The sequence below is a fragment of the Phyllostomus discolor genome, chromosome 3 (assembly GCF_004126475.2).
Source record: "Phyllostomus discolor isolate MPI-MPIP mPhyDis1 chromosome 3, mPhyDis1.pri.v3, whole genome shotgun sequence".
Taxonomy (NCBI): Eukaryota; Metazoa; Chordata; class Mammalia; order Chiroptera; family Phyllostomidae; genus Phyllostomus; species Phyllostomus discolor.
In genome coordinates, this window is record NC_040905.2 from 10,623,218 (window position 1) to 10,641,032 (window position 17,815).

Here is a 17,815-nt window from a genome sequence, read left to right on the forward strand (position 1 = left end):
GTAGGTGTCCTGTATGTTCCAGTGACACAGCCTCTGCTATAACCCAAGCCGGGTACTCAAAGTGCTCCCACTATATGGGCTGTGTACACCCTCCTCTTGTAGTTGAGCCTTGATTGCTATTGCCATGTCTGAGGTCAGCCACCAACTGTGTTTTGTCCATAGTCATACAGCATAAACTACAAAGCAATCTGCAGATGGCTGACACTTGTGCTGGGCGTGGAGGTGCCCAGGAGAGGCCAAGCTGTGAACCACGGCCAGCTGCTACTAGTGCCCAACCTGAGGCAAATCAGTGAGAGGTATGGGGCTCACTGAAGCCAGCTGTTGCTTGTTTGAGAAAATTTAGGAAAATCTGAAGCATGGGTAAAGACAAGTTAGTGGGTAAAGACAAGTCAGTTGTATGGAAAAGCCACTGTAAACAGCTTGGGTGGGCCTGGAAGCCAAGTGGAGCAAACAGAGTGAGCCAGGTTAGTGAAGTATCAGATACAGTGTCTGCCTGCTTGGGGGTGGGGGTTGGGGTGGGGTGAGGGGTAGGGCTGTAAAAGGCATAATGGCCTCTGCCAGCACTTCTATCTGGGGGAAAACTCCCTCCCAGCTCTCACTTCAATGTTGGACAATTCAGATCCTCCTCATATGCCTCTGGTGCCTTTCAAGCTGCTGCCCTGCCAATGGAGCTCAGAGGCAGTGATTCCAAAGTAAGTCTGTGCATGAGTCCTTTAGCCCGGGAATGCAGAAACTTCTGTCTTTGATAGCCTCAACAACTGCTGGATTTGTAGCCAGATGTTATGGAGACTTATCTTCCTGGAACTGGAACCCTGGGCTGGGCGGGCCTGGAACCCCTCGCTCCTGAGATATCCCTCCAATTTTCATCTGCCATACATTTGTGGGACTAGCCTGTTCCACATCTCTATCCTGCCTACCAGTCTCAATGTGATTTCTTCTTTAATTCCATAGTAGTAGGACTTCCATTCAGCTTCATTTATGATGCTTCTGAATGATGACTGATCTACAGTTTAATTGTAATTTTGATGTAGTTGTGTGAGGAGGTGACCTGTGTTTACCTACACCAACACTGTGACTAGAAGCCTGGTAATACATTTAAATACTAAAATGCTAACTATTGTTTTACATATAAAGAGAAAGGCTACAATTACCATATTAAACATATTTTAATACTTTATAAAAACAAAATAAAATACTGAGTTCATATTAGTTCTTTAAAATACGTAAGAGTGACAAATGTGGTTAACAAATGCAATATTAATAGTTGCTTATCATGATCTAGGCCAGAACAAGAAACTGATTGAAAATACAAAATCATTACAAACTCTATGTTTATGAAACACTGGAATATAATACAAAAAAAAATTCAACTCCTTCATTAGAAATTTAAAGGCTAGGATATAAACCAGGCATTCAAAGTTTTGAAAACCAAAGGGCAAATAAATATATGAAAAAGCTCATGATTAACCAGGAAAATGCAAAATATAACATGGTATCTTTCACACTGACCAGAGTAGGTAAAATCAAAAGGTAAGAATGTAAACTGGAACACTACTTTGTTGTGCAAACTGACAAGTTTCAGTAAAGCTGTATGTACACTATGATTTAATATTTTACTTCTTTTTTTTTTAAGATTTTATTTACTTATTTTTAGAGAGGGAAGGGAGAGATATAGAGAGAGAGAGAAACATCAATGTGCGGTTGCTGGGGGTTATGGCCTGCAACCCAGGCATGTACCCTGGCTGGGAATCGAACCTGGGACACTTTGGTTCCCAGCCCGCGCTCAATCCACTGAGCTACGCCAGCCAGAGCTATAATATTTTACTTCTAAGTATATCTAGAGATACTCTTGTTCAAAGTTGTGATACAGTTATATGTGTTTACCTCAAGTCAAAAAAAGAGAAATCTGTTATTAGTAAGTTATATCTACTAAAACAATGTTGAGAAAAAAAACCAGCTGTAAATATGTCAGGATATCACTTACATAATTTGAAAAATAATTCTGTATCAAATATAGGCAGATAAATATATAAACAGAAGGATTAAACGCTGTTGTAATACTTGTTGCGGATGGTTAAGGAAGGGAAGAATGGAGAGAAAATAACTGGATTAGGAAGGGAAGGAGAAACAAGAGGGACCTAATTTTTTTGATATGCATTTTTTACTTAATTAATTATTCCTATTTCCTTTGGACTTTTTTGAAGCAATACTATAAAACCTGCAAAAATTATAAATGTTAGGGTATAAAATCTACAAACCAAAAAACAAGTCTTAGTTAGGACTTACTTAACTGTGAGGTCATAAACTCATTTTATGCATAAATTATATTACAATTATATATTAATATAGATATTACATATTATAATATTAATTTTCACATTCAATATCTTACTTGAGTCTTATGAATTGGTATGGTAGGCTTGTTAGGCATTATCATCACCATTTCACAGAGGAAGAAGCAATCTCAGATCAAAATGATTTGTTTGTTTCACCACTGATAGATATTAACAGTCTAAACCAGAACTCAAGTCTTAAAGCCCAGTCATGAAGTCCTAAATAAGAACTTCAGTTCTATGAGAATGGCAGACAAGACCTGGCTAGTGTAGGTCAATGGACTGAGCACAAGCTGAGAACCAAAGGGTGACACTGGTCTGATTCCCAGTCAAGGCACATGCCTGGGTTGTGGGCCAGGTCCCCATTGGGGGCCACGTGAGAGGCAACCACACATTGATGTTTCTCTCCCTCTCTTCACCCTTCTCTAAAAATAAATAAATAAAACCCTAAAAATAAAAGAATGGCAGAGAATATAAGGGGGACTCCAAAAGAACCAAATTTATTTATAAAAAATTATGTATTTATTCCTGCATGTTTAAAATTCAGTGACCTTTAAAGTACTCTCCATTTGATGCAATACACCTTACGAGACGACGATTCTTCCACTGTTCAAAACAGTTTTTTGAACTTGCCAATTCTGATGACTTTTAACACTTCTCTTGTTTTTTGTTTCAACTCTTCCACATCAGCAAAATGTTTCCCTTTGAGGGCTTTTTTCCCCACTCAGGGAAACAAAAAAAAAAAAGTTGCTTGGGGCAGGATCCAGTGAATGGAAGGGTAGGGGTAAGGGGGTGATGTTTATGGTCACGAACTGCCAAACACTCAGTGCAGTGTGGGCAAGTACACTTATAAATCATCCATAATGAAATGGGCAAATGCGCTGAAAACCTTAAAAAAATATTCACCAAAGCTGAATGCAACCTCTCACAACACCTGGTACACTCTTACAGATGGGTTCTGAGAACTCTCACCTAGAGTGCGAAGCACGTACTACAAGGGGTCCACTCTCATACATGTACTTTTTCCTACAAAAGTATGAAATTATAAAACTTATAACAATTTCTTACTTTTTTATTTGAGTCCTCTTCTGAATTAGAGTCCTTTTCTGATGATGGCAAGTGTACTACACACTGAATTAATTGTAAAACCAGTGCTGTAACCATCTGAATATACATAGGCTCTCCATCCATATCACTACTGTTTAACCTTCAATGAAAAGGAAAATATTTAAATCATACAGAGTATAAAGACAATTTCATTTTGCATGTCATCTGTTACCTTTAAGTTTCGGGTAGCTTTTATTACCAATACTTCTAGGCATTAGCTTTAGTGCTTACAGTAGTATCATGTCTAGTATCATGTCTAATTATTTTTAATAAATTAGAAAAAATGCCAATTAAATCCCTATACATACTTAATTAAAACAAAGGAAAATGAAATATTTAATAATATTTCCTTCCACATTTCATGTGCACTACAGATAAAACATTTATAATGAAAAATATAAAATACTTCTCAAAATAATTTTTTTAAATGAGAAAAGTCTTCCAGATTTCCAAACGCCCCTGCACTGTGGTATTCATTCTTACTAATATCTGCTACGGTCAGCTCTTGATCATCTGTGCTATGGTGTAAGGTCTACTGGATAAAATATAAAAAATCAAATTCTCAATCTTTTGTTACAAAGAATAAAAACATAGGAATTCTTTTACATGTTGATAGCTTCTCTTCAGGTATAATAGACAAGATGTTTATCAATACACATTTAGTCTCAAAAATTAAGGTAATAATAATTGAAAGCAATATAATTCTATATACCAGATCGACACATTTAATCACTCCAGAGTATTATAGTGATAGTTATGATAATGATGATGATTACCTATGACAACAAACACAATAATGCTGACCACAGCAGTGGGTAACATTCCTTAGTTACTCGGTGCTTAGTGATTTAAAGCATTTAATCTTCATGTTTACTTTCTACACTGCTGTTAGAGCAATCTTTTGGCTCTTTTAAAAACAGTACTTAGTGACTTCATGTTATATAAAGTATTAAGTGCAAGTTCCTTAGTGTAAAATCCTTAAACTGCCTCTGACTCTCTAGAGACAATTTCTCATTGCTCTTCTCATAGATGAGTGATTCTTAACTAGGGATGATTTTGCTTCTCAGGAGACATTTATCAGTGTCTGGAGAAAATGTTGGTTGTCACTTACTGGGAGGAGGGGTGTTGTTCTTGGCATTTGGTAGGTAGAGATGTCAGGGATGCTGCTAAGTACGTTACCAAGTACAGGACAGCCCTGCACAATGAAGTCTTATGTGGCCCAAAACGTCAATAGCACCAAGACTGGAAAACCTTGCCATAGATCTTTACATTTGAGAATCAGTGAATTTCTTTAACTCACCCAAATATGTATTGTTATTTCACACATCTAAGCTATTCTTACTCTCTTTTCACTGAACTCTCTTTTATTTGAATATTAAAATAAAAAATTAGACAGAAATAATGAAAAATATATAAAGGCTACAATATAATGAAGCTCTCAATTATACTTGACCTTTGCTATAATTACCTGAAGTTCCTTAAACTCCTCTTGCTGGTTGGTAATCTTGCAAGTGAAGTAAAAATTTCTTCCAAAATTAACTGCCTATGTTTTTCATATCTTGAGAATACCTGTTTAGTATTATAAGATTCCAAATTAAGGTTTTTATAATTATTTGGAAATAAAATAAAAATGATACTACAATGTGATAAAAAATATATATACAAAATATAAAATATAATATATAAAAATATAAAATACTAAAAATGAAATCTAAAACATTTCATTTAAAATGAAAATGTTTTCAACATTTTCAATAGCAGTGACTGAAATAACCTGCTTTTCTATGATTAATAACATTCTCATAGGAGTCAGAGTACAGAAAGATTCAAATGATTTTAAACAATTATGATTTTATAGAAAATATTATAGATTACCAACTAAAAATATATATATTTTATTTCTTGTCCTCACAAAGGACATTTTTTTTCTATCGCTGTTAGAAAGAGGGCAACAGGGGGGGGAGAGAGAGAGAGAGAGAAAAGCATCGATGTGAGAAGAAAACATCAACTGGCTGCTTTCTCCTACGTGCCTGGACGACTGATCAAACCCATAACCTGGATGTGTGCTCTGACTGGGAATCAAACCTGCAACCTTTTGGTCTACAGGACAACTCTCCGACTGACTGAGCCACACTAGCCAGGGAGCTAACTAAAATATTTTTAAGTATTTAGAAGTGCTTAAAACCTAAGGGATACTAAAACAGTTTTTATGTTGAAATGAATCTATGGAAAACTCAAATCTGCATTAATTTTTACAAGTTTGGATTAAATGTTATCAATATTCTTCTTGGGGGATAAACTAAAAATATGAATTAATTATACTTACTGCAGTGACTAACTTAATGGCACACAATTGTAGTTCACTGACATTTTCCACAAAAAATGGTGTTATTCCCATTGATGATACCTGCACACACACATAAAAAGAGTAATTAGTACACATCTCTAGTTGATTTCAGTAACAGCCCACCTCACTAAATTCTAAAACATTCTCCAACTTACTGCAAAACACTGAGAGGGCATTTACTTCCCCTCATTAATCTGCACCTAGTTCTTTCTCTGATCCCTTTCATCTTCAAACATATTAGCATATACCTTCCTTCACAGCTGCAATTCCTCTAATTTCCACCTTTTAGATTGACAAATGTCACAGAAATATAAAGAGACAAAAAACATTGCTGCCATTCTAGATAAAAATGTCCTGACATATTTTAGTAACAAACTATAGAAATGATCCCTAAAAGTTTAGTCTTTGTCCTGACATATTTTAAAGAAAATGATAATATATCTTTCAAAGAATTAGGGTTTTGAATTTATACTACATTCATTCGCCTATCTTCTACACAAAATGTTTCTATTTACATCTTCCCTGCAATTTATTTCAATTTAAGATATATACTTTGCATGAAAAAAAATTAACACAGTGCTGGTATTATTATCAAATGAATAAGGTTACACTGAACTCAATTAAACCATTTTGTCTATAAATTTAAAAATGCTTCAAACCATTTGCTCTATAAATATAAAAATGCTTCAAAATAACTTACCTGAAGAATTGTTGTATCTGTAAGAAGCTGGATCTCTAACAATTCTGATAAGCTGCTAACAATGTCACAAACTTTATTATAAAGCATCACTATTACTCTCTGCTTATGAGTAGAACACTTTGCCCGTTTTGCCTTTGAACTTAATATGCCTCCTAAAAAATTCAAAACAAGAAATATATAAACTTTTAATAACTTTTAATAAATAGCAATACAATTCTTTTCTGAATTAAAAGAATACACTTTTTTGTACATAACAATCTGGTAAATAAAGCTGGATATTTATTAAAAGAGAAAATTACTCTAGGTATGTTTAGTTAGATAGTAAACATTATTTTAACAGCACTGTATGGCACATTTCAGTGGCTATTAAATTCTTGATTTAAAATATTACTTCATCTTTATTTTTATTTTATTAATCATAAGATTATAAGATAGTAAGTTTCTATTTCCCTTTAAGTTAATTTGCAATTATTAAATGGGTAACTAAGTGTAGGTTATTCAGAAACCAAGTTTGTCCTCCTCTCTTCAACCATATACATGTTAACCATTTCACTGCTTATTCATAAAAGGTTAGAAATAAAAGAAAGAATAAGTATCCTGAATCAATCCTTTTTGCAGACTAATATGTTTGGTAAAATTAAGGGAAACTGATAAATGGAACCAGAAGCTGTGTTATCTGGGATTCTTCCCTGACCAGTAGAAACTCCTTTACTATGCATGAATAGGTGCTAAAAGAATAACTGAACAAATACGGAGTTAACTAAGCTTTACATTCTAGTCAAATCAAAGGCAGTGTTTATTACATTCTATGTAATCTAATTTTTACGCCATGTTAAGTCATTGCATTCTGATCCATCCAACATGGCAAAATTATACAATAGGTAATTTTGATATTATACTAAAAAACTATCAATATAAAAGGGAAAACTAACCTCCATGAGGATCTAATCTGTAAACAGGATCATACTGAGGATAAAGTGTATTCTGCAAATGAAATTTAGTGTACTGTATAACTCTTTCAATTACATCCTCAATATATACAGCTTTTGGCATGTTAGGGGATGTCATAATGTTGATGGTTGTAAGACAGGCATCTGCTGATTTTGTAACTCTCTCCATAATAAGGTCTCTCCATAACCTTTCTTCTTCTTCAGTATCGTTATTCTATAAAACAGCACATTATTAATGAAATTAAACATATTTACAACTTAAAATATAAAAATATAAAATACCAAACTGTTTTTGTACATAAAACTTGGTAAATAAACCTGGTAAATCATTATCCTATAAAACAGCACACTGTTAATGAAATTAAACATATTTATAACTTAAAATATAAAAAATAACCCATTATGATATAATTGATTTTCACAGGTGGAAAACATGGTAAGAGTTTTGATGTGTGTATATTTTTAAAAACATTAGGAATGAAGTATAAATACTAATATTGCTATGTTTCAACATTATACTGTTTCTTAATTTCACCACTAGATGATATTCCAATGACAAAGTTATAGTTCCCTTTATCTGTATACTGTATCTACATCTAAGATTTTAGCTAGAGACTGTAATTATAATACATTAATTTTATGTTTGGGGTATAAACATTATGATAGTCAAAAGAACTTTATAAACTCTGATTGCTGTTGTGAGAACAAAGCAAAATTAATAATAACAAAAGGTAGAGCCTTACTCAAAAGTAGTAAAACGTTACTATCATTCTAATACCTCTCTTCCAACAACATCGCATTTTTGAAACTGAGATTAAAAGCAATGATTATGCATACTACTGAAAACATAATTTACTTTTTTAAATGAATAATTCAACAACTGACTGAAGACCACATTTTAATTTATACATCAGCGGCCTGTATTGCAATTGTGATGGGGTACTTTTAATCTTACTTGTAGTGAAGAGTTTTACTTTATAAATAAAGTAAGGCCGAGAAGGGCTTTCTAATCTTTAATGCCTAAAACTTGATTACCTTTTTCCTAATTCTCCAGCTTTCTCTCATTTTACTGCTTACATGCCCGCTTTAAAATAAGATAAAGTAGCAGCTTTTTTTGATATTAAAATTGCTGTTTGGAAGAGTCTGTTAAAGAGGTTTATCATTCATGCCAAACATTAAGACGATCTGCAGCAAATTAAATAGTGCTAAGGTTTTCAGAAATAAAAATAATTTCATTAAGACCAAATCAGCCAGCTCTCCAGAACTCTAGATTCTTGATGATATTTATCACAATTTCTTGTTAAACTTTTTAAAAACACTTGTAAAGATGGAGCATACTACCACTATAGGTTTCTCTAAACTTTTTGTTTCTATCATTCAAAAACTAATTTGGGGGGGGAGGAATTGGAAAATATGGATATATTTAATAAGCCAGTGAAATACAACCTCAGATTTTTTCCTATAATTTTTTATTCCATGTACATCACTTAGCAATCCTGTGGCTTCTGAAAACATCAAGAACATGTCCCTCATAAGATAAATACCAGTACATGTACAAAATATACATAGTATGTATTTACATATGAGAATGGAAGTATATGTATCAAAAATGTTAACAGTAGTTATTGATGGATGGGAGTATGGGCCTTTTGGGCTTTTTATGTTTTGGAAAATTTTTAAAATAAATATACTGTTTTTTGAAATCAGGCTTTTAAAATGAATATTCATTAATTTAAAACTTTTCCCAATTCTTTTACCCCTTATATTAAATGCTTATAAACATCAATGTTTCTATTCATTAACAAAAGAGATATCAAGATCAATCTGAGTGCACATATGACTGAATGTCTGCTATAGTGCTAAGAAGGCAGATCCCAGGCAATATAGTTTAAATTGGTTCATAAACCACTGCACCATGTTGCAAGTGCTTTTGATATAAACAAACTAAAATGTAGAAACAGTTCCAGTTACCATTTACTGAGAACTTACAACATGCCTGACACTGTTAAGCACTTTACATGAATTGACTTATTTAAACCTTTTGACAACCATTTGAGCTAGGTATAAAAATGGCATATAAGAATTAATGTTTTAGGATACATTAGGAAATCAGCGTAAGATTTCTAACTAATTTTCCAGGGTAGTTCAACAGAATTATTGACCTCTATCATTTACTTCTTAAATGAAAAGACATTGTGAACACACTCATACACTTACACAAGGAAGAGCATAATACAAAAGAACAGTCCTTTAAATTAAATGAATTTATATCCGTCATTATTTTTCATACTTTATGTCAAAGCTGTGAACTAATAATGCGTACAATCAAATTTGAATTTTTAAAAGTGCAACTCTGGCAGCGATGCTAATGACTAACTAGTAAATGGTGGTAACAAGCTGAAGTGAAGTTTGGAATTTTCCCTATAAGTCAAAGGTCCCATAAAAAAATATATCTTAACAATAGTTAAGGGTAAAAACAGTATGGATCTTAAACTTACATGATTTAACAAAGTAGAAAGCTTTGACCCATCTTGAATATTCTTCTCCAAGATATTTAGGACTTTCACAGTTTTGTCAGTAGAAAGCTGAAACAGCAACATTTATAAATGCTTTTATCCATCATTGGTAAAAGTACTAATTATTCAAGAAACATTTTGTACAATTATCCCTGTTAGGCTATGGAGTATATAATATTACCACCCTCTGAAAGAACAGAAAGGAAACTTTCCTACTTAAATTCTCAAGTCTGAACTACGTAGAGAATCAATCATTTGTTCTGAATGATGGGAGAACAAACAGAATGGGTACATGCATGTTTCTAACTCAACCCTTAACTACACAGCTAGTCAAGACTAAGTTTGCTCTAATGCTTGGCACCCCATTTTTGTGCCAGTGACACTGAACATGCATGTGAAACACACATACACAAGATTTGTCATTTTCATTATAGCACAGTCCCCATATTAAAATGTTATTCAGCAAATGTCTTACAACCCCAAAATTCTGTTATTTTTAATAACAGAAGCATAAAATTGTAAGAGTTACAAATGTAAAATAACACTGCTTTATTTAGTAGAAATATTATTTTACTATCTCCTATTTTATTTATTACAAAGATTCTTCCTCTATTTAAAAAAATTAGTTGATTTAGAAGCTCAGATAGGAAGCAACTGATATTTACATTCTTCTGACTGAACAGGTCTCTTAGACTACTAGCACACAGCTAGGACTCACAACCAAATCAGCCAGAAGAGTCAAATGGGAGGATCAAACAGAGTAATTGACACAAATATATTCTCACTATTTATGTTGGCATATTGCTTTAGATATTCAACAACAGATTAAACTACTGTGACTTTTGGTAAACCTTCAATGCTTTGAAAATACTCAGCAAATTCAATTTTGAAAAAGAATATTCTTAGCTACATGTAATTGTGGAACTTATGAATTAAAACGTAAAATTGGCAATGGCCCCTCAGAAATCTGATGCCATATTCCTATGTACAAAATGTATCAATATACCCTCACTACACATAGTAATAGCAATGAAAACTAATAGCACATTAATTCTCAGTTAACTATGTGATGGCTGTCTTTACAAATCAAACTCATGGGGACCCTTTTACACTACTGGTGCGAATGTAAACTGGTGTAGCCACTATACAAAACAATATGGATGTTCCTCAAAACAGTAAAGATAGAGCTACCATGTGATCCAGCAATGTATCTGAAAGAAATGATGACACTAATTCAGAAAAAATATCTGCATCCCATGTTCATTGCAGAATTATTTATAGTAGGCAAGACATGGAAGCAATCAGTGTCCAACAATGAATGGATAAAAAAATGTAGCATATATGTACAATGAAACATGATGTAGCCCTAAGATAAGGAAATTTTGCCATTTGTGAGAATATGGATAGACTGTGAAGGCATGCTAACAGAAACAAGTCAGACAGAGAAAGACAAATAATGTATGATCTCATTTACATCTGGAATCTAAAAAGCAACGAGCAACTGAAGTCATAGATAACAGAGAAGAGACTGGTGGATGTCACAGGTGGGAGTGGACAAATTGGGTGAAGGTGGTCAAGAGGTACAAATTTTCATCTTTAGGATAAAAAATAAGTCCCGGAAATGTAATGTATATAGCATGGTAACTGTACTTAGTAATATCAGATTGTGTAACTGACCCCTGAACAACGTGAGTGTTAAGGATGCCTACCCACAACAGTGCAGTCCCAAATCTGTGTATAACTTTGACTCCCCCAAAACTTAACTACAGTCCGTCTTTCACATCTGTGAATTAAACTGTGGTTGAAAAGAGTATTTCTGACCCAAGGTCGGGAGTGTTAAAATGCTGTTTTTGATTCAAGGATGTGAAACCTGAATATACCAAGGAAATGTGTTTATGTAAAAAATAAACATCCATGTATAAGAGAACTTGTACGGTTCATACCAATTTTGTTCAAGGGTCAACTGTGTATTTGAAAGTTGCTATGTAGAACTTAAAAGTTCTCATCACAAGAAAAATAAGCTGTATTGTGATGATGAAGGTTAACTGGATTTACATATATTGTGATCATTTTCCAATACATACAAATATCAAATCATGTTGTATAAATGAAAATAATATAATGTTAAATGTCAATTACAGCTTAGTGAAAAACATCAAATTTATGGCACATTTATTATTTGGTAATAGGCAATACATAAATGAATATAAAATAAATAACCGATTATCTTAACCTTGTGAAACATCAAAATATTTTACAGACTACTTTAAAATGATAAATTGAAAACTAAGTTTAAATTGTTTAGAATAAACTCTACAGGCAAACATAATTTTTGATTAATTCTTTTACTATTCTTGAAGAACAAATCATTATCTCTAAATTGCAGACTAGGAAACTTAAGACCTAGAGTAGATAATTTTCTGCAAGAGGGAGACTGATTAGAAGAGGAAAAGAGATGATTCATCTAGAAATTTTATTTGCATAGCAATCATGCAATAGTTTAGGGGGTGAATGGTGGCTCATAAAGATTATAGGAAGCAATTCCTTGATGCTGTCACTATTGTTTCAAATTATTAACAATAAAAAAATATCCTGCTATTCCATCAGTGCAATGAGACTACTGAGCAACAGAGAGCTCCTAGGAAGGACAATTCACAGATTATAAAGCCTACAGCAAGGAGCCTATGGACTTAATGTGCTGAAACCGTAGCTTTACTCTTTCACAACTATAAGTGATTAGCAAATGTCAGAGAAAAATTTAGTGTATAAATGCATGTAAATAGTCTAAATTTTTGAGACAATAAAAAAAAATAAAAACATGAAGAGATCCATGGCTTTCAATGAAAGGACTTTCTTTAGAATAATGTGCAGAATATTTCTTTGATTCAAGGTTTAAAAAAAAAAGAAAGAATTCAGTTAGACTTTCAGAAGCAACCATGAATTTTCTTTGCATTATTATTTACTTTATGTAACTTTGCAATTTACTTTGTACACTTTAAACATTAGATATTGAGTAAATTCATAAATTCTACTTTAGTGAGATACCTTATCCATTATACCCATTGCTTTAATTTTAGCAGATTCACTGCCGAGTTCATTAAGTTGATGTTTTCCTAAGAGTAGTTCCTGAGGAATTTCATCATCGTCACCTGAAAAACCAAATCAAACAAACACAAACAGTTTAGGTAAAAGAAATAGCTCAAAATTGTAAGCTTAACTTTTTAATAAAATTTCTGAACAAACACTTCTAAAACAAACTAAACAGCCCTGGCTGGTGTGGTTCAGAGGACTGAGTGCTTGCCTGCGAAGCAAGGGGTCACTGGTTCAATTCCCAGGTAGGGCACATGCCTGGGTTGCGGGCCAGGTCCACAGTAAGGGGTGCATGATGGGCAACCACACATTGACGTTTCCCTTTCTTTCTCTCACCCCTCCCCTCTAAAAATAAATAAATAAAATCTTAAAACAAAACAACTAAACAATAACCTAAGAGGCCTCTGTAGATCTCAAGCAAACCCTGAATGAAAGGACAGTGACTAAGATGGGAAGAGGAGATAAGTTATCTTATCTTTACTAACTCTGAATATACCCTCAGCCAAACTCTTTTCCCTAGGAGACTAATCTGTACAGACATCAACAGTCTCCCATGCCCTCCGGCTTCTGCTTAGGTTTATAGGCAGTGAGATGCCCTGTCAGAAGATCAAAGAGAAGGTGAGTAAAGGTTAGGGTGTTTATATCCCCGACTCCTTCCTTGAAAGGTTTCCTTAAGTTGCCCTGGTCCTCTGACCAAAAGGTTACTGCTTTTATCAAGGCAGCTCACTCTACTCCTTTTCCCTACTGAGTAAGTTCTCTTTAGCCATGTACCTCTGGGTGTAGAGACGATAACAGTTCCATGTCTGTAAACCCTGGGTTCCAACACTATTCTGCCCCCACTTTTGTAATTGATCTCTCTGTAAATAACTCCTCCTCAAATTACCCTCACTTGATAGTGCCATATGTCTTCCTGTTGAGACCTCAAATGACATGGAAGACAAAGGTTTCTCAGCACACAACTGGGAAGTTTTAAAAATGAACTGACACTACAGTCAGTTTAATGGAAAAAAGCATTCATGATACTTAGGCAAGTAACTGTCACAGTACAAATACTTTCAAGATAAAGTGTAATGTACTTTCTGTGAAATTTTCCAACAGATAAACTCATATAAAAATTGCTTGTATGCCATGTGGCTGATGTATAAATTAGGCACTAATGTTTGTACCAGCTGAAGGTGGTATAAAATTGTTGAGTAGCTCTAAACACTGTGAGCCGTATTTTTATATAAATTTAATATTTTCAATTTAACATTTTAATAGCTATGATCTCCACATATTATAAAATATATGACTATTACATTAATTCTATTGTATTCTAATTGGTTTACTATTTTGTTTTCTATATTAGCTATGTATTATAGCAGGTCCTTGAATAACTTCATTTTGTTCTTCATTGTTTTGTATAATGTTAATGAGGAAAAAAAGACAACTGATTTCCAGCTGGGTCCACTGTCTGTGTGGAGTTTGCATGTCCTCCCCATATCTATGTGGGTTTTCTCTGGGCACTCGGGTTTCCTACCACATTGCAAAGATGTGCGTATTAGGTTCATCGGCATGCCTATTTGTCCCAGTCTGAGTGAGTGTGGGTGTATGTGAATATGCCTGGCAATGGAAGGGCATCCTATCCACGGCTGGTCCCATTTTGTGCCTTGAGCTGCTGGGACAGACTCCAACCACCTGCATTCCTAAACTGGAATGAGCTGACTGGAAAATACTTGTTTTTATTAATCTTTCTTAAATCTGTATATAGCTCACATTTATTTCAATGTTTAATGGTGGAAGCATTTTGGGTCTTTATTTAGAAATTTGGTGACATTTTTGTGACCAAAAATTTGCCACAGGATGTTAACTCTTTTTCTGTCAACTAGCCTATGGTAAAATTGGTTTCATTACACACTATTTGGCCGGAAGTTGCAGTTTCCAAGAACCTATTGAGGACATTAAGTGAGGACTTACTGTAGTTAAAGCCAGGGGCTGAGGTATTTATTTTTGCATTTCTAGCACTTAACATACTTTTGACAAACACTATTCAATAAATATTGGGTATTAGAATAAATAGAGGAATGGGTTCCTATTTTTACATCTTTGTTCATATTATTATAGCTTCCCTCTTTGTGTAGGGCCTGTTCAAGTCTCATCTGCACAAAGACTTCCTTAATTACTCTAACTCGTGGAAGCTATACTCTCAGGATTCTTGAGATGCTATTAATACTTAACTAATTTTTTAAAGATATTTATTTATTTTTAGAGAGAGGGGAAGGGAAGAAGAGAGAAACATCAGTGTGTGGTTACCTCTCACGTGCCCCCCACTGGGGACCTGGCCTGCAACCCATGCATGTGCCCAGACTAGGAATTGAACCAGTGACCCTTTGGTTCGTGGGCCTGTGCTCAATCCACTGAGCTACACCAGTCAGAAAAATACTTAACTAATTTAATACTTGATTTTTATACTCAAGTTTTCAGTTGCATAATAACATGGACTGGACTTGACACCACAGTTAGATTTTAAATTTCTTAAAAACACAGACCATGCCTTTGAATCCACTAGAGTGAGTAATTGGCACATAGGTAAATAAATACAGTATTTTAAACTGATTTAAAGATAGAGATAGAGATAAACAAATATATTTAAAAATTATTTTACCAAATGCAGTAAAATCCATATCTTCTAAATTATCCAAAATATTCTCTATTGAGGCTGTGAATCTCTTAAAAGTTGAAGAATCCATCATTTCTGCAACACAGGAAAAGAAAAAGCTTATTATATATATCCACTTTCCAAATAGAAAATGGAAGTTGAAGAATATGAATAAAAACTAATGAACTAAAATGTTACCTTCAGGTGTTAATTTTGGTTCATAAGCTTTTCTCTTCTTTTGTTTTTCTTTTTTCTTCATTTTTCTAGCAACTAAAAGGAACAAAAAGAAATACTGAAATGCAGGAATGACAACTTAAAATGTCTCCATTTGTTTCTGGTTTCTTCCATTAATCAAATACTTAAACATATCATTGCCAGTCCAAACTAAATATACACTTTTGTCTTGATTAAAAATTATTGTTAACTAAGTCATAAAAATATCAAATATTCTTCAAAGTTAAAGCCCTAAATTTAAATTGGCTTATGTAACGTATCTGTTGATACTGATGAATTACCCTCACTAAGGCTGGGAGGAGGAGAATAATCTTCCATGTCAGAATCTGATGGACTTCGGTTTCGGTAACGACCACCACCAGAACTCCTTCTTCCTTCATGAGAGTGGCCACTTCTCCTATGATCCCCAGAGCTTCTTCTGTCACGCTCTTCATATTCCCAAGCTTTATCATCATCTTTTTTATGTCGCTTCCTAGAGGCTAGAAGCAAATCCCCATGACAAATAATTTACCTCATTTAAAAATAATATTCAAACTTGTACTTTAAAAATGAACCACCTGGGGGAAAAAATCTACATGTATGGAACGAGGAAATTCTGAGTCATTCTGTTTAACCAGAAATATAAATTAGGGTATAGAAATGTTATCACTTATTTTAGCTATCTAGAGTTAAAGATTTTTACATGAACTTGGTTTACTATAATACATACAGATATGAATGTTGTCTGAATTAAACCACAGTGCTCATTTCAAAGAAGCATTCAGTGTCAGTAAAGATAATATCTAAACTTTTGGATTAATTAAGGCATGTAAAGCAATCTTCATCTAGGGTTTGGATGAAAACAGAAACATCTTAAAGCATGTGGATTCTTGATGGGGAGCAGGGTATAAAGGAAAAAGTAAACTACTGAAAATATTACAGAATATGAGTAACCATGTATACAATCAATTAGCAGCCAAATTAGGCCCACAACTGAGCTATAAATTCAATAGACTTTGATAACCTAACATCACAAGCCTACAGAGATAGAATAAACCTGTATAGTTGTAAATACTCATATACACTGATTTAAGTTCTCCAACAGTATGCTTGCTTAAATCCAAAAAGAAAAGCTTTTCAGCTTATGCATGCTACATAAGCATGTTCATGTATTTTACCCTTGAATCCTTTCCCCATCCTTCTAGAGGTCTAAACATCTGCTAAAATCACCAGTACTGACAGAAGCCTTTAGGCAGAACTGGCAAACAGATTTCACTGACACATCAACTCTGATCAACTGGTGATAGCCTTCTAGAGCATTATGTTGAGAATAATTCTGAGACAAAGCATCGTATTTCAGTAAGAAAGACTCATTAGAAATGTCTGTTCATTGAGAGATGGAGGGCAGTAGAAGTGACAAATATTTATCATACCTGCTCTAGGGTGCAGTACCACCAAGTTGAAACTAAGATAGAGAACTGATGTGTCCTACATCTTGGGATCATACACTGGTTGTTGTTGTGACCACTTGTTGACAATGAAATACTTTCTAGTCTGTTCATCTAAATTGGACTCCCTTGCTTTCTTATAACTGGCTTCTATTTCAGACTCCCTAACTAAGATCAATACCCAAATACTTCAGACAAAATTTTTACTTGAGTCCCCTACCTGGTTTAGATTTAAGGAAGCCAAACTTTGGCCCATGCACTCTACGTATTCCTGTACCCATGTCCCTATGTGGATAATCAATGTCTATACCCTGACATGCCACCCCAGCTATTCCTATTCAACAATCTAATTCAGTTTCTAGTTCTTGACCCTTCTGTCCAATCTACTGACAGTATGACAGAAAAAGATAATTTTGTTTCCTTTCCTTTTCTTGTTTCTTTGTGGTCATAGGCTTGACAGGGCAAGATGATTC

The 17,815-nt window shown here is 33.9% G+C and overlaps 1 protein-coding gene, 1 long non-coding RNA gene and 1 pseudogene across 5 annotated transcripts in view; all 3 read right to left on the bottom strand.

Moving 5' to 3' along the window:
- The window catches only part of NIPBL (NIPBL cohesin loading factor), a 186,834-nt gene that overhangs the window by 47,627 nt on the left and 121,392 nt on the right, over nucleotides 1-17,815 (bottom strand). For all 4 annotated transcript variants that reach the window (XM_036020202.1, XM_036020205.1, XM_036020203.1 and 1 more), the window contains 10 exons: nucleotides 16,197-16,394; nucleotides 15,880-15,951; nucleotides 15,688-15,777; nucleotides 12,999-13,102; nucleotides 9,936-10,022; nucleotides 7,420-7,651; nucleotides 6,488-6,639; nucleotides 5,767-5,847; nucleotides 4,909-5,009; nucleotides 3,402-3,540 (listed from right to left, as the gene is read on the bottom strand). In XM_036020202.1, coding sequence (XP_035876095.1) covers nucleotides 3,402-3,540; nucleotides 4,909-5,009; nucleotides 5,767-5,847; nucleotides 6,488-6,639; nucleotides 7,420-7,651; nucleotides 9,936-10,022; nucleotides 12,999-13,102; nucleotides 15,688-15,777; nucleotides 15,880-15,951; nucleotides 16,197-16,394 — 1,256 coding nt within the window. The remainder of the gene's footprint in view (nucleotides 1-3,401; nucleotides 3,541-4,908; nucleotides 5,010-5,766; nucleotides 5,848-6,487; nucleotides 6,640-7,419; nucleotides 7,652-9,935; nucleotides 10,023-12,998; nucleotides 13,103-15,687; nucleotides 15,778-15,879; nucleotides 15,952-16,196; nucleotides 16,395-17,815) is intronic.
- LOC114513606 lies at nucleotides 6,106-6,193 on the bottom strand (annotated as a pseudogene).
- Nucleotides 15,030-15,680, bottom strand: LOC118499413. The gene is made up of 2 exons (XR_004901890.1): nucleotides 15,466-15,680; nucleotides 15,030-15,245 (listed from the first exon to the last, which is right to left on the bottom strand). It is a non-coding gene; the product is annotated as an uncharacterized LOC118499413 (long non-coding RNA).